The 23990-nt window shown below is 37.3% G+C and overlaps 1 protein-coding gene across 1 annotated transcript in view; it reads right to left on the reverse strand.

Annotated features, from left to right (window-relative positions):
* SRPK1 (SRSF protein kinase 1) overlaps positions 1 to 23990 on the reverse strand; it is a 79381-nt gene that overhangs the window by 31914 nt on the left and 23477 nt on the right. Inside the window, 4 exon segments of the mRNA XM_045842745.1 lie at positions 11605 to 11692; positions 12824 to 12911; positions 14145 to 14253; positions 15393 to 15511. Of these exon segments, the coding sequence (XP_045698701.1) occupies positions 11605 to 11692; positions 12824 to 12911; positions 14145 to 14253; positions 15393 to 15511 (404 nt within the window).

Below are 23990 nucleotides of genomic sequence, written 5' to 3' on the forward strand. Positions count from 1 at the left end.
AGCCGGCCGCGCTAGGCTCGCGCCCCACAGGGAGGCCGGAATGGCGCGCTGCGATCCCGGAATCTCGCCTTGCGATCCCAGGAGGGACGTGGTGCTGGGTGCGTAACTGCAGTGGTGGCTCTGAGATTTCCAGCCAGCCCGACCGGGGCAGCTGGGAGAGGTGCCAACATCCAGTCGGAATGCGGTTCAGCGGGGAACACGGAGCTGGAAACGGCTGGGCTCGCGCACCGTCGTGGAGAAGACTGACTGGCGCGCCTGTGTGTGTGTGTGTGGGGGGTGGGGGGCCCGCACACGCCCAGGGTACCTGACAGACTTGCTGAGATCTGGTTGTGAGAGAGAGAAGCATTTCAAAGGCCTCTCAGCCAGCTGAAGCCAGCAAGAGCAGAAAAACTGGTCTGGCCAGTTAAAAACCAACAAGAGGTTTTTTTTGTTTGTTTGTTTCTTCTTTTTTTTTTTTTTGGTTTTGTTTGGTTTCTCTGGCTGTTGGTTGATTTATTTTATCTTGTGTTTTATGTGACTTTTTTTTCAATTCTTATTATTTTTATCTCGCAATCCCTTATGTTTCTCTTCCTTTCAACCTAATATTATTCTTTCCACTCCAAATTTCTCTCTCCTGCACTACATCTTCTGCTTTTCTTTCCTTTTTTTTCAATCTTGCAAGTTACTGTAAATTTGTATTATCTTTTTCTCACGTTTCCGACATTTTTTATTTTAATAATATTTTGGTATTCTTTTTCTTTCTGTATAATCTTCTTTGCTTGGCTGGTTATACTGTCATTTGATAGGTTCCCCCTAGTATCTCAGTCACAAGGTGTTGATAAGTTACTATCCTTCATCTGTGTTCCATTAACACACCTCTCAAGCTTCTATACTCTTTATTCTTGTTATCTAGACCTCATCGATTCTGCCACAAGACTGTCACTTTACTATTACTGCTAGTAAGACCTAGTCTATACAATTGTAAATGCTTCTCAATGCCCCCTACCTGATCTCAGCCCACTTTGCAATTTTCTGAACTATACTATTGTGGGGGTTGTCTCTATTCTTGAACTCACTACTCCTATATACTAATCTTTAGTCCAACCCTACCTTAGAAGCTGACCTCCCACAGCCTCACAGCTTTCTAGATCCAACTAACAATCCTCTCGGCCCCAATCAGAGTCTTACCTTCTTTCCATCCTTTCTAAAACATGGATAGTGGGATGGAGGATCACGGTTAACACTATAAGGAGCCAAAGGATAACCCATTTCTTCTCTACTGGCTGCTAAAGTAAATATCATAGTATACTGTCTTGCTGTTTTAAACCATTTTGCCTTACTCCTCCAACTGATCCCAAAAAAGAGTAGGGGGAAGCTGTGAACACCAGGATACAGGAAGGAGATTGCACCACTGAAACACACAAATATTCTACCACAGAAGTTCACACCATAATTACAGGGAATCAGAACAGTTCAAATTAACAAACAAGAAGAAAAAAGAAGAAACCCACGAACAATGAGAAAACAAAGAAACAACCCCCAACTGAAGGGAAACGAGGAAGCTTCAGGAAAAATGCTAAATGAAATAGAGGCAACTCAACTATCAGATAGTGAGTTCAAAACAATGATTACCAGGAAGTTCAATGAGCTCACAATGAGCTTTCAGAAATTAGAGGGAAACTACATCAATCTCACTGCAAACTATATAAACATGAAAAAAGGAAATAGAAACTCTCAACAAAGGTCAAGAGGAAATGAAGAATACAATTTCTGAACTGAAGAACACAGTAGAAGGAATGAAAAGCAGGATTGATGAAGTAGAAGATCGGATTAGTGAGCTGGAGGACAAAGTAGAAAACAGCATCCAGAAAGAGCAAGAAAAGGAAAAGAGGCTCAGAAAGAATGAAGAGGGATTAAGAGAAATGCAAGACAATATGAAACATAATAATATCCGTATAATAGGGATACCAGAAGGAGAAGAAGAAGAGCAAGGGATCGAAAACCTAGTTGAACAAGTAATGAAGGAGAACTTTCCTAATTTGATGAGAGAAAAAAGTCACACAAATCCAGGAAACACAGAGAGTCCCAATCAAGAGGAACCCAAAGAGACCCACCCCAAGGCACATCATAATTAAAATGACAAAATTTCAAGACAAAGAGAGAATCTTAAAGGCAGCAAGGGAGAAAAAAGGAAGTAACATACAAGGGAGCCCCAATAAGGCTAACAGCTGACTTCTCAATGGAAACACTTCAAGCCAGAAGAGAATGGCAAGAAATACTCCAGGTAATGAGAACCAGAGGTCTGCAACCAAGGCTACTATATCCAGCAAGGCTCTCAATCAAGATAGAAGGCCAAATAAGAAGCTTCCCAGACAAAAGAAGTCTAAAAGAATACACCTCGACCAAACCAGCTCTGCAAGAGATTCTAAAAGGACTGCTTTAAGGAGGAGAGGAGAGAGAGAGAGAGAGAGAGAGAGAGAGAGAGACAGAGAGAGAGGGAGGAACACACATACATAAAAGACAATGAATAAGTACCTATCAATAATAACCTTAAACGTAAATGGATTAAATGTTCCAATCAAAAGACATAGAATAGCTAATTGGATAAGAAAAAATGACCCACATATCTGCTGTCTACAAGAGACCCACCTCAGGATAAAAGACCTACACAGGCTGAAAGTGAAGGGCTAGAAACAAATCTTCCAAGCAAATGGACAGGAAAAAAAAGCCGGGGTAGCAATACTCATATCAGCCAAATAGACTTCCAAAAAAGGTCCATAAAGAGAGACCCAGAAGGTCACTTCATAATACTCAAGGGAAGAATCCATCAAGAAGACATAAATATTGTAAATATATATGCACCCAACATAGGAGCACCAAAATACATAAAGAAAATCTTAGAGGACTTCAAGAAAGATATGGACAGCAACACAATTATAGTAGAAGAGTTTAACACCCCACTATCAAAAATGGACAGATCTTCTAAACAAAATATCAACAAAGATATTGTGGCATTGAACAATACCCTTGATGAAATGGACTTTACTGATATATACAGAGCCCTCCATCCAAAAGAAGCTAAATATACATTCTTTTCAAATGTACACGAAACATTCTCAAAGATAGACCACATGACAGGACACAAAACAAGCCTCAAGAATTTCAAGAAAATTGAAATCATACCGAGCATTATCTCAGACCACAAGGGACTGAAGCTAGAAACCAACCTGAAGGAAAAAAAACAAAAACACTCAAAATCATGGAGATTAAATAGCATGCTATTAAACAATGAATGGCTCAAGAATGATATTAGGGAAGAAATCAAAAGGTTTCTGGAAACAAATGAAAACGAACTCACAACAACCCAAAACTTATGGGACACAGCCAAGGCAGTCCTGAGAGGGAAGTTCATAGCGATACAGGCCCACCTAAAAACGTTAGAAACATTCCAAACAAACAACCTAATCCTACGTCTACAAGAACTCGAGGAACAACAACAAAGGCAGCCCAGAGCAAGCAGAAGAAAGGAAATAACCAAGATCAGAGCAGAATTAAATGACATAGAGACTTAAAGCACAATTCTAAGGATCAATGAATCCAAGAGCTGGTTCTTTGAAAAGATAAACAAACTCGACAAGCCTTTAAGCAAACTCATCAAGAAAAAAGAGAGAAGACCCAAATAAACACAATCAGAAATGAAAGAGGAGAGATTACAACAAATACCACAGAAATACAAAGGATTGTAAGAAATTACTACAAAGAGCTGTATGCCAAGAAATTTGAAAACCTAGATAAAATGGACAACTTTCTAGAAAAATATAATCTTCCAAAACTCAATGAAAAAGAAACAGAAAGTCTGAACAGACCAATAACAACAAAAGAAATTGAAGCAGTAATCAAAAAACTCCCAACACACAAAAGCCCGGGACCAGATGGTTTCACAGGAGAATTCTACAAAGCATTTAAGGAAGAGCTAACCCCTATCCTTCACAGACTATTCCAAAAAATCCAAAAAGATGGGAGTCTCCCAAACTCTTTTTATGAGGCCAACATCATCCTAATTCCAAAACCAAACACAACAAGGAAAGAAAACTTCAGGCCAATATCACTGATGAACATTGACGCTAAAATCCTCAACAAAATACTGGCAAACCGCATCCAACAATACATTAAAAAGATTATACACCATGACCAAGTGGGATTCATTCCAGGGATGCAAGGATGGTTCAATATTCGCAAGTCAGTAAATGTAATACATCACATTAAACAAAAGCAAAGACAAAAAACCACATGATCATATCAATTGATGCAGAAAAAGCATTTGATAAGGTACAGCACCCATTCATGATAAAAACACTCGGCAAAGTGGGAATAGAGGGAGCATTCCTCAACATAATAAAGGCCATATATGAGAGACCTTCAGCCAACATCATTCTTAATGGGCAAAAAATTAAAACCTTTTCCATTAAGATCAGGAACAAGACAAGGCTGTCCACTTTCACCACTTCTATTCAATATAGTACTGGAAGTTTTAGCCACAGCAATCAGACAAGAAAAAGAAATAAAAGGCATTCAAATCGGAAAGGAGGAAACAAAACTGTCACTGTTTGCAGATGACATGATAGTATACATAGAAAATCCTATAGACTCTACCAAAAAACTGCTTGACCTAATAAATGAATTTGGCAAAACGGCGCGATACAAAGTCAATATCCAGAAATCAAAGGCATTTCTGTACACCAACAATGAAACAGCAGAAGCAGAGATCAAGGAAAAAATCCCATTTGAAATAGCAAAAAGAAAAATAAAATATCTAGGAATAAACCTAACCAAAGAGGTAAAAGACCTGTATTCAGAAAACTACACAACACTGAAGAAAGAAATCAAGGAAGACACAAACAAATGGAAACATATACCGTGTTCATGGATTGGAAGAATTAATATCATCAAAATGTCCATACTACCCAAAGCAATTTACACATTCAATGCAATTCCTATTAAAGTACCAATGGCATATTTCACAGACATAGAACAAACACTTCAAAAATTTATATGGAATTATAAACGACCCCAAATAGCTGCTGCAATTTTGAGAAAGAAGAATAAAGTAGGAGGGATCACAATACCCGACACTAAACTATACTACAAGGCTACTGTAATCAAAACAGCCTGGTACTGGCATAAAAACAGGCACATAGACCAATGGAACAGAACAGAGAGCCCAGAAATAAGCCCAAGTCTCTATGGTCAATTAATATTTGACAAAGGAGGCAGCAACATAAAATGGAAGAAAAATAGCCTCTTCAACAGATGGTGTTGGGAGAACTGGACAGCCACGTGCAAAAAAATGAAACTTGAGCACCAACTTACACCACATACAAAAATAAATTCAAGGTGGATAAAAGACTTAAATATAAAACATGACACCATTAAAGTCCTAGAGGAGAACGTAGGTAGGAAAATCTCAGATATTTCACGAAGAAACTTTTTTACTGACGTGTCCCCTAGAGCAAGGGACATAAAGAATAAACAAATGGGGCCTCATCAAAATTAAAAGCTTCTGCACAGCTAAAGAAAACAGTATCAAAATTAAAAGAGAACCAACTGTATGGGAAAACATATTTGCCAATGACACCTCAGACAAGGGTTTAATCTCCAAAATATATAGAGAACTTACACGACTGTACTCTAAGAGGACAAGGAATCCAATTAAAAAGTGGGCAAAGGACTTGAACAGACACTTCTCCAAGGAGGACATACAGAAAATCCAAAGACACATGAAACGATGTTCAATATCACTAGCTATCAGAGACATGCAAATTAAAACCACAATGAGATACCACTTCACACCAGTCAGAATGGCCATCATAAACAAAGCAACAAACAACAAGTGTTGGAGAGGTTGTGGAGAAAAGGGGACCCTAGTGCATTGCTGGTGGGACTGCAGACTGGTACAACCCTATGGAAAGCAGTATGGAACTTCCTCAGAAAACTAAAAATGGATCTGCCTTTTGACCCTGCAATTCCACTGCTGGGACTCTATCCTAAGAATACTAAAACACCAATTCAAAAGAACCTATGCATCCCAATGTTCATAGCAGCACAATTTACAATAGCTAGATGCTGGAAGCAACCAAGATGCCCATCAGTAAATGAATGGATCACAAAACTATGGTACATTTACACAATGGAATTCTATGCAGCAGAAAGAAAGAAGGAGCTCCTACCCTTTGCAACAGCGTGGATGGAGCTGGAAAACATTATGCTAAGCGAAACAAGCCAGGCAGTGAAAGACAAATACCATATGATCTCACTTTTAACAGGAACCTAAGTAAGAAAACAAAGAAACAAGCAAAATATAACCAAAGACACTGAAATAGAGGACAGGCTGATGGTGACCGGAGGGGAGAGAAGAGGGAATTTAAGGGGACAGTGGGAAGGGTTCCCAGGAACAAACTTAAAGGACACATGGTCATAGACTAAGGGGAGGGTGGTAATGGGAGGGAAGTGGGGAGGGTGGGAGGGCGGACTGGATTGGGAGTAAAAAGGAGAAAACTGTATTTGAACAATGATTAAAAAAAATAATAATAATATAAAAAAAAGAAAAGAAAAAATGAGACATTTGGAGATACTGAAGCATGTAGTAGATACCAAATGACTGAAAGGTTGGTCTCAATTTTTTTTTTAGGCATGATGATTGTGTTAAGGTTGTATTTTAAGAGAGTCCCTGTCTTTTGGACATACATTCTAAAATAATTATGGGTGAAATAATATATCTAATATTGGTCACAAAATTATTAGGGGGCATAGACAAAACAATATTGGTTTTGAGTTGACAATGCCTGAAATGGGTAATGGAACTGTGGGGATTCATTATTCTACTTCTTTTTTTTTTCATTATTCTACTTTTGTACATGTGAAACATACCAACAGGATTTATAAAAATGCAGATTCCTTACAAAAATAATTGTGTAAAAAGATGAGACCCCCCGGTCAAGATGGCAGCGTAGGCAGACATGGCTCACCTCTTTGCACAACCATATCAAAATTAAAACTAAAATATAAAACAAACATCACTCAAAACCATCAGAAATTGAGTTGAATGGAAGTCTGACACTGTGGAATTAAAGAAACCATATCCATCCAGACTGGTAGGAGAGGTGCAGATGCAAAATGGGCTGGTCTCTCACCCATGTGTGATAGATAAAAATTTGGGAGGGATATCTGAGGAGTAAGCAGGCCCAGCCCCCCATCCCAGGATTCCAGTGCCAGAAAGCTAAGTCCCCACTTCTGGCTGCAAAAACCAGTGGGGACTGAAGTTGTGGAAGAAACTTCTGGAGCTTAAGCAATTCCTCTTAAAGAACCCACACACAGACTCAGCTTCTCAGATTTACTCCCTCTGAGCTCCAGCACCAAGACAGCAAATTGTAGGACAGAGTGGCATACTGGGAGAGGCTGAAGTGTCTGATATCAAGGTAAACAGAGGACACTGTACCTTTTCTGAGCCTTCCCTCCACATAGCCATGGTGCTGGCAGGCTAGTGTTATATTTGAGGCTTCATCAACCTGCTAACAGTTTAAATGGCTTTGGAGATTCCCAGAGACTCTGCCCCACCCAACTTATACAGGCCCACCCAAGCTGCTTTCCCATATGAATGGCTGGTCTTGGCTCATGCTTCACAACTTCCTAAATCTTATCAAATAAGCAACAACTGGCCTAAGTTGAGGCCCAGGCCGGGCACTAGCAGCAGCCAGATTACTTTCACAGCCTGGCTTAGCCTGGGAATCTCCAAGCCCAGCACAAGCAGCAACCTTCTAAGATTGCTCAGGAAGGGTGACCCCAGGTAAAACAAAGGTGGGGGCTGACTCTGGCCTGTACCACCTGGGAAACCCCAAGGCCAGGACCCTCAGACCCCCAGTAGACAGCTACAGACCACTTCAGAGCACCACCACCCTGGCCCTAAATAGCGGATGGTCCACAGAGGGCAGAGGTTGGTGGTCAGTGGTCAGTCACAGCCAGTCCTTGCAGCTGACTGGCCTGGGTAAATCCCTCCCAGTCATCTGCCAACAGCTAACAAGGCTCAACTACAAGAGGAGGGTGTACTCAGCCCACACAAAGGGTGTACCTGAAATACTCACAGCTTGGGTGACAGGGGAGGCTGTGGCACTGGACCCTACGGGACATCTACTACATTAGGTCACACTACCAAGACAGTGAGTCATAGCAGCTCTACCTAGCACGTAGGAAAAAACACAGGAAGGCTGCCAAAATGAGAAGACAAAGAAACATGGCCCAAATGAAAGAACAGATCAAAACTACAGAAAAAGAGCTAAACAAAATGGAGATAAGCAATCTGTTAGATGCAGAGTTCAAAACCTGAACTCGATGAAGACCTCAACAGCATAAAAAGATCCAGTCAGAAATGAAAGATACACTAATTAAAAATAAAGAACAATTTACAAGGAAACAACAATAGAGTAAATGATGCCGAGAATCAAGTCAATGATTTGGAACATAAGGAAGCAAAAAAACAACCAAGTGGAACAAGAAGACAAAAGAATCCAAAAAAGTAAGGATAGTATAGCAGCCTCTGGGACAACTTCAAGAGGTCCAACATTCACATTATACGGGTGCCAGAAGAAGAGAAAGGGCAAGAAATTTGAAATCTGCCCTGGCTGGCGTAGCTCAGTGGATTGAGCTCGGCTGCGAACCAAAGCATCGCAGGTTCGATTCCCAGTGAGGGCACATGCCTGGGTTGCAGGCCACGTCCCTAGTGGGGCCACATGAGAGGCAACCACACACTGATGTTTCTCTCTCTTTCTCCCTCCCTTCCCCTCTCTAAAATAAATAAATAAATAAGTAAATAAATAAATAAATAAAATCTTTAAAAAAATTTGAAATCTACTTGAAAAAATAAAGAAAGAAAAGTTTCATAATTTGGTAAGGAAATAAACATACAAGTCCAGGAAGTATAGAGGGTTCCAATCAAGTTGGACCCAAAGAGGACTCAACCAAGACACATCATAATTAAAATGCTAAGGGTTAAAGATAGTTACCTACAAAGGAGTTCCCATAAGATTGTCAGGTGACTTCTCAAAAGAAACTTTGCAGAAAAGAAGGGGCTGGTAAGAAGTATTCAAAGTGATAAGCGGCAAGGACCTACAACCAAGATTATTCTATCTAAGAAGGCTATCATTTATAATGGAAGGGCACATAAAGTGCTTCCCCGATAAGGTAAAACTAAAGGAATTCATCATCACCAAGCCATTATTACATGAAATGTTAAAGGGACCTATTTAAGAAAAAGATAAAAAACAATTAACGTTAAAATGACAACAAACTATATAACTATATACAACTGAATCTAAAAAACAAAAACAAACTAAGTAAACTACTAGAACAGGAACAGGATCGTTGGTATGGGGATCATTTGGAGGGTATCAGCTGGGAGGTGGAAGGGGGAGGAAGGGGGACAGGAATCAAGAAGTATAAATGGTAGGTACAAAACAGACAGGGTAATGTTAAGAACAGTATAAGAAAAGGAGAAGCCAAAGAACTTTTATATGTATGACCCATGGACATGAACTAAGAAGGGGCCAGGGGGAGACATGCTGGAGGGAAGGAGGGTACTGGGCAGAGAGGGGCAAAGGGAAAAAAAACTGGGACAACTGTAACAGAATAATCAATAATATATACTTAAAGACAAAAGGATGGATGAAAAAAGATTTTTGGGGGGATGGTGTCAAGAAAAAACAAAAGGCTGAATAGTAAATAAGTAAGATCCACATTTAGAATGCATTTCAAACAAGAGGAGCTAGCAAAAGAGGCAAAAAAATATCCTAAAGACACAGTAGGGCACACAGGTGGCCAATAAAGACACGCACTGGCTGACACCCCATATTACATATAGACCAGCTAGCTGTTCCTTCTTTGTCTCTTCTCTCCCCTCACCACCCACTGGAAATAGAACAAACCTGTTTATATTGAAGTCTACTTTCTAGTCCAGGGAAAAAGCAGTATACAAAAAACCCACAAACAACAAAAAACCCTAAGTATATAATTTCATGCAAGTATGCCTGTTGAGAAAAGAGATGAGAAGAGAACCCCTTAATTCTTAACTCAGTGCTCTGAGTTTTACCCTTTGCAATCTCTAGCAGCAGATTATACAGTAGCCAAGATATCAAAGAGACAATTATGAGGAAGGGCAGAGAGAAATGACTGAGGACAAAGGGAGAAATGAGTAAAATAGGAATTCAGTGGACAGAAACTGTAGAGAAACCACCTGGTAATGTTTTGAAAATATCTTGAAGGCTGAAATTCAAATCTACTAGATATTTAAAAAATTTTTAAAAAGCCACCTTGCATTGGGTCAAATAAAGCCACTCAGTATTACAAAGGAGACTATTTAGAATGTTTCTACCATTTTATCTGTAACTTCCCCAAATTAGAGAAATGTGGTGCAAGATCAAATAATAGGAAAACAGAACTAACGGCCATCATGAGATCCTATGTGTGTTTTTATTTCTTTGTTAGCCTTATTTGATGCCCCTCACCCTCCACCCCTGCCAAACACACAGTAAGTCATCCATCTAAAAAGTGACCATCATAGACAAACATATGGCTTTAAAATGGGCTGATTCTTGCAAGTTTTCCTTAGAGAATGGGGATACGATCTTCACTTTTTCAGGGAAATAACTCAAAACTAACTTCAGAATGATAAAATCTTTTCACATTGTTAACTGTTCTGCTTTCTCATCTTCTCTTCTTGCTTCTCTGTTCAATCCCTTACCATATAGTCCACTTAGTGCTAGAGCCATGTGTAGCTGGCCTTCTTAAAAAAAAAAAAAAAAAAAAAAAGAGCATCACTTGTAAGTGAGAATGTTAAGAGAAGCCAAACATGCAGGAAAATAGAATGAGATATAAAATGTCTTTTCCTTATAGTTTTAAAAGTTTATGAATAGGCAGTTTTAGCCTCTTCAATATGAGTGAGAACTCTTTCATTCTGAAAAATCTGATAGGCCTTTATCAGTCTAGTTGTCACAACAACCTTTCAATTATTCACTGCATATCGCTCTGAAAATATATAGAAAACCAGCTCAGCTTCCTAAGAATCCAAATAAAAACATAAAACAAGTCAGTTTTTTCATTATAATAGTATGTGATCAATCACAACGATTTAGTTTTTAAACATTAACTTACATGTACAACCTCTTCCATGTTGGGGCCTGTTAGATAGATAATAATATATGTTAAATTCTTGTTTACCCAGTATTTACCAAGAAAAATTAGTTTCATTAAAATTTCTGTGCTAATTGATAAAAGTAACAGAATCTTTACTTAGTAATACAAGGCTATTTTCTGAAAAAGTTCTTTTCTTTTGACTTTGGTTTGGTTTAATTGGGCTGAAAAGGGAAAAAAGCTGAAAGCAATATCTGGAATAATCACGACATATGAAGATAGACATGATTCACATCTCTGGTCAGAAATTTATAACAAAGGAAAGGAATTTAATTACAGTTTGCCTTAAGAAGGGAGAGAAATCCTGTTTATACAAATCTGGCTCTTTTTTTTTCGGATAGTTAATTCATGATTTATTTATTTTCAAATAGGTCCTTAAAAGGATACGTGTTCCATTAACTCCTGATATTTTAAAGTCATCTAGTAGTTGAACAACCATTTCTCTATTTGGATCATTAGGGTCTGAATTGCGAACCTAGAGTGGGGAAGACAGTATTTGGTAAATAGGAAAGCAATGAAATAAACCAAATGTCTACCTGAAGCAAATGTAACAAAAGATTACTCCAAGAAAGAGTTCATAAAAATCTGTTAGGAAAAACAATAAAATTTTAATAACTCAAATAGGCAAAGAACTTAATTCACAAAGAAATGCATCCAACAGACTACTGTTCTAAATCGACCATTTTACCACTCAAGGTCTGACTCCAAAGTTAACTGAGGGTAACCAGGCCATGAGGAATTAAAAAGCTTTTGCAGGCTGCAAACCAACCATAGCATCAGCCACACTGTTTATTCAGCTGATTTTTTTTTCATTGAAAGACTTTCTCAATGAAGGAAGCAGTACATTAATTTACTTTTTGGGCATAAGCTCCTTATTCCATCACAGACTGGCATTTTGAAAAGTACTTCCTTAGAGTTCTCCTGGTCTAAACCACCACCTTCCAAATGAAAAATCTAAGGCTCAAAAGAAATAAAATGATAAGTTGAAGGGTATAAAATAGTAAGTTCTTGATAAATGTACCTAAGTTTCCATGTGTAAAAGAATTAATAACTACAATGTTTATTTTTATAACATCTTAAAACATAAAATACATATATTTCTTAGCACAACTTTCCTTCTAACCACAGTAGGAAAGAAAAACATTCTTTGTGCTATTTAGCATATAAAACATGCTCAATAAACAGCTGTATTTGGAAGTTTTTTTGATATGTATGTAGGCAGAATTTCTGTGACAGTATATTCCATCAGTTCCCTACCACATGCACAGAATGTGTAAATATTGTTGTTTCCCTTTACATCTTTAAAGATTTTGGAAGTTTTTTTAAAAAATTCTCAACTGAGGACATTTTTTAATTGCTTGTAGAGAGGAAGAAAGAGAGAGCAGCATTGATTGGTTGCCTCCGGTCTGTACCCAGACTGGGAATCAAACCTGCAAACTTTTGGCTACATGACTGGCCAACCAACCAAGCCACACCAGCCAGTACAAGATACTGGAACTTTGTAGTAAATTTTAGCCAAGTTAAACAATTTGCATTTCATTTATCTTTTCAATTAAAACTTTATTGAATGCTTTGCAGTTCACACATATGATCTAATAATACTCACTGATTTCAGCAATCGGATTTCATCTAGTGCTGTTTCAGTATAATGTTCAGCACTTTTAACCACTTTCATGGCTACAAACTTCTTCCCCCTAAGAAACAAATATAGGTGGTTAAATAAATGTCCTCCCTTACTCTAGGAAGCTAAAATTTCACTATAACTGGGAGACAGTGATAAAAGTAGCAATACTGACTTCTTATTTCCCTGTACTGAAACACAGGCTACTTCTATGGGATCACTTGTACCTATCAATTAACTGGCCAGACTTAATTGACAGAAGGAAAATCTGTTCTTGGGTAATGCCAGTAACCAAACATTTTCTCTAAGTTAAAATCTACCTTCTTAATGCCTCTATGAATCTGAATAAAACCATGAAAAGGGAATAAATAAGGGGAGAAACCCCACCAAATCTGAAGTATCCTGTATATCCGGCAAAAGCTAAAAGGCTAAAAGCCATAATACTTTACTGTTATAAGAAGCCAGAAGAAATACTCAGGTAAAAAAAAAAGATTAAAAAAGTGCATATATAGCAATAATTGTCTCATCAAAAATAGATGGTACACTTTTAGGTAAACATTCAGTATTAACTAACTTCCTGTGATTTTCTATGTAGAGGATAGTTTTAGACTGGATAGCTGAGCAAATCTGCTACCAAAAGAAAACACAAGAAAAGTTCACACAGCTTGGTCTGGAACAGCCATTTTCAACTGGTGTGCAGCAAGAATTTAGTCAGGGGCACTGATGTCTTTTCCCTTACGTTTGTCAAATTAAAAAATGACAATCAACACAACAACAGCCATCCAGTGTGAATGTCCTGTCCTGACCCATAAATATATGGGTCATATAACAGAGTTGCATCTTATTGGCCACGTTGCATAATAAGGTTGAGCCTGACTGATTAATTCTTGGTACCAGAAATCCTTATATAAAAGCACAGGCAACTGATTTTTTTAAAAAGTCACTCTGGAGCAAAAGGGGTAGGTAATTACTATTATCTTTTTTTTTTTTTGTAAATCAAAAAATCAATTCAACTGTACTCCGGTAAGAAAAATTATGAATTTACATACCATACTTTCACTTGAATACTTGAATGCTTTGAATACGGAAGTTCTAAGTGTCGTACTGATACTAATTTAATCAATGTCTTGTCTCTAAGGTCATCTTCTCCAGAGAAAAGTCATTTGATCAAGAACACAAAGATTACCCACAACAAAATTCTGATCAAGAAATCAGTCTAGTTAGACTGAGGGTAGATTGGCTCTGGAAAATCAGATAAAAACATTTAGCCATGACCTAACTCTTTTGCAGGACCCCTGACACTTACTGAATATCCCATGATAGCCACACTGTTGAAAAGTGTCCCCAGCCCAACTTTCGGATCACATGGTATCTCCCATTGAATAGATCTCCGATTTTCACAAGATGATAACCTCCTGGAAGAAATAACAGGAGGAAAACAGTTACTTAAGTAGTATGAAAAGGTTATCTCATATCCTATTTTTCAACAACTATATACCTTTTATAAAATAAAAAATAACTTCTTCTATACTATCAATTTAACAGAAGAAAAATTTGACTCAAATTGCCATATAGCATCATTGAGCTCATGTTACAAAAAAATCTTAGTGAATAAGGGTAATGATTTAGAGGGAGCAAGTGATGCTTTGCAGACAACCAATAGCTACTTACAAAAATAAGTCAACCTCAAACAAAAATAAGGTATGTGTCACAATATTCTTGCCCCTCAGTAATCCAATAGATTTATCTAAACATATAAATCTATTTACAGTTGAAGTTTTAGGATTTTAAGAAGGACATCAAGGAATTCCATTTATTTAACTTAAACAAACAGGATTTGCTTATCTAAAACACAACAAAACCCAGGAAGGCCTGAAGAGGCTTCCTAAGGTGGCAGGAATCAAAGAAATTTTAACATCTATCTTTGTCTGCTGAGAATAAGAACCAGGCTCTCCTAGATAGTAAGATACATTCTAAGTTCCTACCAAAGAATACTAGAAAGTCTCACACAGAAACAGAGAAGATAACAGGCAATCTTATGACACAGTTTCAATATCTATAACTCCAGTTTAACTCATCTTAGCAATCATCGCTATGAGAAACAAGTAACAAAAAGGTGTTTTGCAAAAGCCTACAAAGGAAATCTTATCACTGGTTACTTCTGAGTGATAGCATTTTCTTTTTAATCTATTTCTGAAATTTTCCAAGGAAATATGAACTATTATTTTTAAGGAGAATAAAAGGTAAAAACAGATTTAATATAAAACAAAGTTTAAATAAATTAAGTCAAACTAAGGAAATACTGTTTCCTATACTTAGAGAAAAAATGCAGTAAGCAGAAAGCAGATGGTAGACACATAGTGCAATACTCATACAGTTCTTGTATCATAGAAATGTACATTTGAAATCTATATGATCCTATTAACCAAGGGCACCCCAATAATTTAATTAAAAATGGGGGGTACTTTATATTGATAGAGCAAATATTCAAATGAGAAACTGCATATATATATGGATCATGCCTTACCTAGCCTCTCCTTACAGAAAGCCTTACCTTTACAGTAATCATTGGGATCTTCCTGCTCATCATCATCAGATCCCAGAATCTCCTCTTCCTGTTCTGGTGGATCACTCTCAGAGTGGGGAGCAGAGCCTCGGTGCTGAGTTTCAGATCTAAGAAATAATACAAACATGTTCAATCTAAATTGACAGAAGAAAACAGGACTTTAAATAAATCTGGAAAATATACAGGGTGGGGCAAAGTAAGTTTACAGTTGTGAGTATGCAAAACAGTTTATTCTTATATTTGTATTTACTAATTAGTGTTTTTTCCACACAAACGGCCATAACCCTACTTTTGCCACTCACTGTATATAAAAGTAAAAGGGAAAAAAGTACTTGAATCACAACATCCAAACATAATTGCTGATAACACTATTAGGTTTTCTTCATTATTTTGCTGCACTTTCATTTAAAAATATTATTTGTAATTACACACTACATAAAAAATTTGTATCCTGCTCTTCCTTCTATATTGTAACCTTCTCTTCATTTCTATGCAATCTCTTAAATCTTATATATTTCCCTTAGAAGTATCACCACTTTGGCACCTTCTGTTCAGCCGGATACATAACTTGTTAATTTTTCATTACTAAAAATAAAGCTGTTGATTCATTTTTGAATAACCTTTATTCTGTACTTAGAATTATTTTCCTACAGTCAAACTACAAGATAAAGACAAATATTCTCCCTATTTATAAAAATAGCATGTTCAATGTAGCAAACTTGGAAAGAATTTTTGTTTTAAAACAAATCCACTCTGAACTAATGAACATTTTGGACAACTTCCTTCCAGTCTGTGGCCAAGGGTTGTATTACACTGAGTTGCATCTCCAGCCACACATGGGCTTCTGGTATTACAAAGTTTAAAGAACAGCTTTTTTGCTTAGCAAAAATGATTATCTCATTTTATTATGCATTAAAAATTTCTATTGATTCCTTTTTCCACATGCAATCTTTAGTTACATCAAAATGTTTGCATGCTGAGAAGTTCAGGAGACAGAAAGGGTTGGATTTACATTCAGGTTTTAACACTTGCTAGCTGCCTGCTTGATGAGCTTCAAGCAAAAGAAACAGGGTACATAGCATTTCTATCAGTAGTTGTAGTTCCCATTTTTCAATATTCTATTTATCTTCTCATCAATTTGTTTGATCACTATTTTTCTTTCCAAAAGATTCACTGAAACAAAAAAAATAATAGCAACAATAACAGCAAAACCAGTTATAAAGGCTATTAGAACATAAGAAATACGCTGGCAAACATGACTAGTGACTCAGATTCCGATTTCTGGTGGCCATTCCAACCTGTCTCAATTCTTGGTACTGTTCTGGTCTACCAGGGAATACAAAAGTAGCTCTAAAACTGCATGGTTCCTTCCTAGCAAAAACATGACTTTGGGAAACTTATTTAGTAAGGAACTACCAGGCCCACTTCCCTAAGTAAAATTAGTTAAGTTTAAGTGAACACTCCCAAATTTAAGATTAAGATGAATTTCTAAAATAGACTGTCTGATTTCAGGCTTCTTGCCTTTTAGGATTAAAATATGACTGTAAGAAATACAACTGTGAAAATTTTGAAAAGCAGTGAAATATAAGTAATGACAATCAGACATGAAAATGTTGGAATATTAGAATTTCAGAAGTATCATGAGAGTAGTAGTGTTTAAAAATTATTGTTTTTAATATCTGAAATGTTTTTTTTGAAGCAAATACAGGATCTGGCAGAAATAAGGCCTAACTGGATATGACTGGTAGGGTAATATGGGTGTAATAATTTATAGTTTTAATTTGAACATTTCATCTAAAATGTCATAATGTATGCTTGAGTGTGATAGTTATGTTACAGAATTATATGCTTATAATTTTGTAATAAATGGTTTTGAAATAAAAAGGGGGCATTATTTGTACCACACCCTGTATATTTATAAAGAATTTTGATTCCTTTATTTTATTTATTACTGATCCTTTATCTTCGCTTTTAGTTATAAAACTGGACAAGTATTTGTCTCAGTTAAATGGTTCAAAACTGAATTATAAATTTTAAGCCACAATGTGAAATACTGCAAATCTCTACCCTGACACATGCTGGTATACAAGAAAATCTTTATATTCAAAATGAACAGAAAAACAACACCTAAGGAAAAAAAACTCATTTTAACTTTTAAATTTCTTTAAAATATACTTAATTTATATTTAAGTATTAATATTTTTAAAGAAATTTACATCATGCCTTTTTAAATAAAGAATATTATTGGCTACTTTCTCTATGCTGTACTTTACACCCCCTGACTATTCTGTATCAACCAGTTTGTACTTCTATCTTTCCACCGATCCCCCACCCCTTGTGCATCTGGCAACCATCAAAATGTTCTCTGTATCTATGAGTGTTTCTGTTCTGCTTGCTCATTTTGCTTTTTAGATTCAATTGGTGATAGATATGTATTTAGTGCCATTTTGTTGTTCATAAATAAGTCCCTTTAACATTTCATATAGTACTGGTTCAGTGGTGATGAACTTTTTAGATTTTCTTTTCTGGGAAGTTCTTTATCTGTCCTTCAATTCTAAATGATAGCATTGCTGGGTAGAGTGTTCTTCGTTGTAAATCCTTGTATTTCATCACTTTGAATATTTTTTGCCAACCCCTTTAGCCTGCAAAGTTTCTGTTAAGAAATCAGCTGACAGTCTAATGGGAGCTCCCTTGTAGGTAACTAACAGCTTTTCTCTTGCTGCTTTTAAGATTCCTTTTTTGTCTTTAACACTGGTATTTTAATTATGATGTGCCTTGGTGTGGGCCTTGTTGGGGCCTCTATGCACTTCCTGGACTTGTATGTCTATTTCCTTCACCAACTTAGGAAGTTTTCTGTCATTGTGGAGGGTGGTGGAGGGGAATAACTGTTTAATAGAAAGGAAATGGCAAGATAAAAACAGACATACCTACTCTCAATCATTAACAATTGATTTAATGAAAAATGAATTCACATATGGAGCCATCTGGTCCAGGGCTTTTGTTTATTGGGAGTTTTTTGTCATTATTTTTTCAAATAGGCTTTCAATTTCTTGCACTCTCTTCTCCTTCTGGCACCCCCATGTTGCGAGTATCAGTATACTTGAAGTTGTCCCAAAGGCTCCTTTCACTATTCTCAAAAAAAAAAAGGGGGGGGGATTGTTTTGTTTTTGCTTTTATATGATTGGGTGTTTTCTGTTTCCTTTTCTTCCCAATCTCTGATTTGACCGTCTGCTTCATCCACTCTACTGTTGACTTCCTGTACTATATTCTTTCTGATGACTGGTTCCTTTCTATGTTTTTTAGTTCTGCCTTTATATTTCCTTTCTCTTTGTTGAAGTTCTCACTAAGTTCATCTACTCTTCCCCTAAGTTCATGCAGCATCCTCATAAGCAGTGTTTTGAACTCTGCATCTAGTAGAATGCTTGTCTCCATTTTGTTTACTTCTTTTTCTGGCACGTTGTTCTAATTTTTCATTTGGGCCATGTTCTTCGTCTCATTTTGGTAGCCTCCCTGTGTTTGCTTGTATGTATTAGGTAGGGTAGCTACGTCTTGAAGGCTTGGAAGAGTAGCTTTAGGTAGTAGGTGTTCTGTACGATCCAGTGGCAGTCTCCCAATCACTCTAGCTGTGAATTCAAGGTACACCCACCATGTTGGCTGTGTATACCCTCCTCTGGTAGTTGAGCCTTGATTGCTGTTGGTCAACAGGAGGAATTTACTGCAAGGCCAATCAGCTACAAGGAGTGGCAGCAACTATTGATCACCAACCTCTGACCACCATGGGGGATCAGCTGTGCAGGGGCCCACCCCAGACACCATGATGTACTTCAGTGGGGTTCTGGTGCCTGCTGAGTCTGCCCCTTGAATATGTCACTTTTGGAAGTGGTTGGGTGGTGATGCTTCAACATGGTCTGAAGCTGTCCACTGGTTAGACTGGCTCTGGAGCCTCCAGGGAGGTGCAGGTCAAGGACAGTCACTGCTGGTGTTCTGCCTGGGGACACCTGGCATGAGTTACAAAGCAATCTGCAGATGTCTGCTACTTTTGCTGGGCTTGGAGGTGCCCAGATGAGGCCAACCTGTGAATCAAGGCTGGCTGCTACTAGTGTCAGGCCTGCAACCACCAAGCAAGAGGTACAGGATATACTGAGGCCAGATGTTACTTGTTTGAGAGACTTTAGGAAAATCTGAAGCACAAGCCAAGACATGCCATTTATATGGAAAAGCCACTGGAAACAGCTTGGGTGGGCCTAAAAGTTGGGATGGGCGGGGCTCAGGGAATCACAAGGGCAGGGCAAACAGTGTGAGCCAGGTTGATGGAGACTCAGATCTGGCATCCATCTGATGGCTGTGCAGGGAGGGATCATCAAAAGAACAATGGCCTTTGCTAGCACTTCTGTCTGGGAGGAAGCAGTCTCCCCAAGCTCTCACCCTGATATCAGACTCCCCATATGTCTCTGGTGCTTTTTGAGCTACTGCCCCAGCACAGGAGCTCAGAGGGAGTAAGTCCAAGTAAGTCCATGCATGGGACCTTTAAGAGGAACTGCCTGGCACTATAGTAGCCCTCCATCTACCTTAGCCTCAATCTCCACTGGTTTTTACATCCAGAAATTATGGGGGCTTCTCTTCCTGGCACTGGAACCCTGGGTTTGGGAGCCTGGTATAGGACCGGACCTCCACAGCCAAGATATCTCTCCCAGTTTTTAATCTGTCACACATGGGTGTAGGATCAGCTCTTTCAGCATCTCTGCCCCTCCTATCAAACTTGATGTGGCTTCTTCTTTAATTCTCTAATTGTACATTTCAGGTGGTCCTGCATGATAGCTGTTTTGCAGGTTAGTTGTAATTTTGATGTGGCTGTAGGAGGAGGAAAGTACCACATTTACCTATGCTGCATCTTGACTTGACTGAATATTAATTTTTAATCCTTCATTTTTTAAAAGATTTTATTTATTTATTTTTAGAGAGGGAAGGGAGAGAGAAAGGGAGAGAGAGAGAAACATCAATGTGCGGTTGCTGGGGGTCATGGCCTGCAACCCAGGCATATGCCCTGACTGGCAATCAAACCTGCGACACTTTGGTTCACAGCCCTCGCTCAATCCACTGAGCTACGCCAGCCAGGGCAATCCTTCATTTTTTTTCATAGCCCATATTTACCAGTAACTTCTGGAGAATGAGTTCAGGGGAGGTAAATTTATTAAGATGTCTTATGCCTTTATTTTATCCTCATCCTTATAAAATAAATGGCTTTTTTGTCTTCTAGCTTTCTGTGGTAGTGTTGACAAATCCAGTATCAATGCCTTCTGATTTCTGAGCTTCAAAATAAGGCACTTTTTTCTTTTTAAAGAATCATCTCTTTAACCCTCCATTTTCTGAAATTTCCTGACTGGCTTTTTTAAAAAATCCATCTTCCTAAGTACTTTCTGTGTAGTTTCAAACTAAAGACTCATTCAATTCTGATAGAATTTCTTGTATTTCACCAAAAACTTAATCCCCTTCATTTTGTCTACTCTCTCTGGAACTATTCTTTCAGATACTGAACCTGGAACCTCTCTCTGGCCAACTTCACTGATTTTCTTGTTTTCTTCTCTTCTGCTTTCTAGAGTGACCTTCTTAACTTGTGTTGTCTTTTAAATTTCTACTATATTTTTAATTTCCCACAACTTTTTTGCTCTTGAATATTCTTTTTTTTTTTTTTACAGACTCCTACATTGTTTCAATGATGTGCTTTGTCTTCTTTTATCTTAAGGATACAATTTATTAAGTTTCCTTCTTATCACTGCTTTGCCTTGGCTTTCTCAAACTGCCCATGTTTTACTAATGCTATATTTTATTTTAAATATGATGTCCATTAAAGAACATCAAACAAATGGGAGAAAAACAAAACAAAACAAAACAAAAAACCTTTGTCTAAAAAGACAAAAAACACGCCCTGGCTGGTATGGCTCAGTGGATTGAGTGCTGGCCTGTGAACCAAAGGGTCGCTGGTTCAATTCCCAGTAAGGGCACATGCCTGGATTGTGGGCCAGGTCCCCAGTAGGAGGCGTGCAAGAGGCAACAACACATTGATGTTTCTCTCCCTCTCTTTCCCCCTCCCTTCCCCTCTCTCTAAAAGTAAAAAATACATAAAATCTTTAAAAAAGGGACAAAAAACAAAAACAAAAAGACAAATTTTTAGAAAAGAGAAACAGTTAATATTAAATAATGAGGCTGATTAAGATGATATAATTAAAGAATTCAAAATCACCACAACCTTGATGTGTTAAAAGTAGTATAAAAACATTGATGCTACAGAAATTTCAACTTATTTACTAAAAACTACTCTCTGAACAACAGAAGGAGAGATCGAAAGTGATTTCAGTCTGGCCCTGACTGGTGTCGCTCCATTGGTTGGGTGTCATCCCACAAAGAAAAAGGCCACAGGTTTGATTCCTAGCCAGGGCACACGCCTGGGTTGCAGGTTCGGTTCCTGGTTAAGGTGCATTTGTGAGGCAACCAATCGATTGTTTCTCTCCCTCTCTTTCTCCCTCCTTTTCTTTCTAAAAATAAATTAAAAAATCTTCTAAAAAATAATATTTCAGTCTGTACTTTTAAACTCTTCATACCTATTTCATGTCTCCTTCACACTTATTTCATGTCTCAAATATTTTCTATCCATGTTTGGAAGAAAAAATTGCCAGTAGTTTAAAGCTCTTAAAGCATATAAAATTTGACCTAGTACTATCTACAAAATCTAATATAAACTAAAATAGATATCAAATTTTAATAGCAGTATGCTTTCAAAGTAATCAAATAACCTCACCAAAATACCAGTATTGTTAGGAATAGGAATATACTTGGCTAGGGTACAGAATAGAACCAAAGCTAATGTCTGGGAAAGCAGAAAGCAGCATAAAAGTTTGACAGTGTTGTTCTTACATTTCCAAGCTAGACTTGACATAGAAACTCTAGAGTGTGAACAGAGAGATGATAAAGCCAAACTGGAGCATTTCCTCTTATTTCTAAGGATCCTTCAACTTAGATTCCATTTCTGGTATAACCCTCTCTCTAACCATCCTTCACCCCAATCACTCATTACCCAAATAAGTAGTAAAACCAAAGTCTCTAACAAAAATGTATTCATTTTTAAATATTGTATATTCATAACTACCATGAAGAATATGCTACTTACGAGGTTTCACTTACATATTTCATAAATCTATGTATTCAAATTAGTTACATTAGCAACCTCATTAAAAAAAACTCTTTTACTGACTCACTAAATTGCTTCATAACCTACTAGTGGATTGGGTCTGAAAAACACTGCCCTAGAAACTATTTTTAACTTATTTAGTAAGATATAATTCATGTCATAAATTCACCAATCTAAAGTATATAATTCAGTGGCTTTAGTATATTCACAGAGTTGTGTAATCACACCACAGTCTAAATTTCAAATATTTCCATCACCCCATAAAAGGCCCAAACCCACTAGCAGTCAGTCATCCTTACACCCTTCCCCTCACACTCTAGAAACAATCTACTTCTTGCTTATATGACTTCGACTATTCCAGACAAGTCATGTAAATGGAATCACACAATATGTAGTCTTTTAAGACTGAGTTCTTTAACTCAGCACACTTTTCAGGTTCATCCATTTTGTAGGGTATATCAGCACTTCATTCCTTTTTTGTGGCTGAATAATATTCCATTATAGGATTATACTACATTTTATTTATCCATTCACCAATTCTGATGGGCTTTTGGGCTATGTATACTTTTTGGCTGTTACTATCATCCTGGTACGAATGCCTTAGAAGAAAAGTGTGCAATCTTATCTGTAATAATCAAAAAACGGGAAGCAACCAAATGTCCATTAAGAGGAGAATGTATAAGTTGCAGTATTCTGACACAATGAAACATTATACCCAACAGTGAAAATGAACTAGCAACATGAACCATAATGAACTGCACAAACATAAGATGAAGTAAAAACAGCAAGTTGCAGAATATATACAATTTATCATTTCAACCAGTTAAAAAACATACAAAATGGCAAATAAAGTTAAAATATAAAGAAATACAGAACTGCAAGTAGATGAATAATTCCTGGAGATCTAATACACAGTACAGTGGTTACAAACAACAAAACTGTACTACAAGCATTAACCTTTCTAAGGGACTAGATCTTAATTGTTCCCACCACTAAAGAAATTATGTGTCCCAACAGAGATGTTTACTATTGGCCACAAGGGTAATTGTACTGTAATATGAATGTATCAAATCAGTATGTTGCACACTTTAAACTTACAATTATTTTATGTTCATTATACCTCAAAAAACCAACCAACCAACCAACCAACCAAACAAACAAACAAACAAAAAAACACCTGAGGAAAAAAACACAAGAAATTCAATATTCTACAGGGGAACTGAACGTAGGGATATGATCAAAGAGGAAACACATGATATCTGGTGTATAGTAATGAGATTTTATTTCTTAAGCTGGGTAGGAGCTATTGTTTTATCATTATATGTCAAATATTTTATTTAAAAATATTGACTGGTTACTTTCAGGTTCAAGCATGAATTCAACACATGGCTTGTAATGAA

Source organism: Phyllostomus hastatus, unplaced genomic scaffold (assembly GCF_019186645.2).
Source record: "Phyllostomus hastatus isolate PE091 unplaced genomic scaffold, TTU_PhHast_1.1 phas_contig_40, whole genome shotgun sequence".
NCBI classification, from domain to species: Eukaryota; Metazoa; Chordata; class Mammalia; order Chiroptera; family Phyllostomidae; genus Phyllostomus; species Phyllostomus hastatus.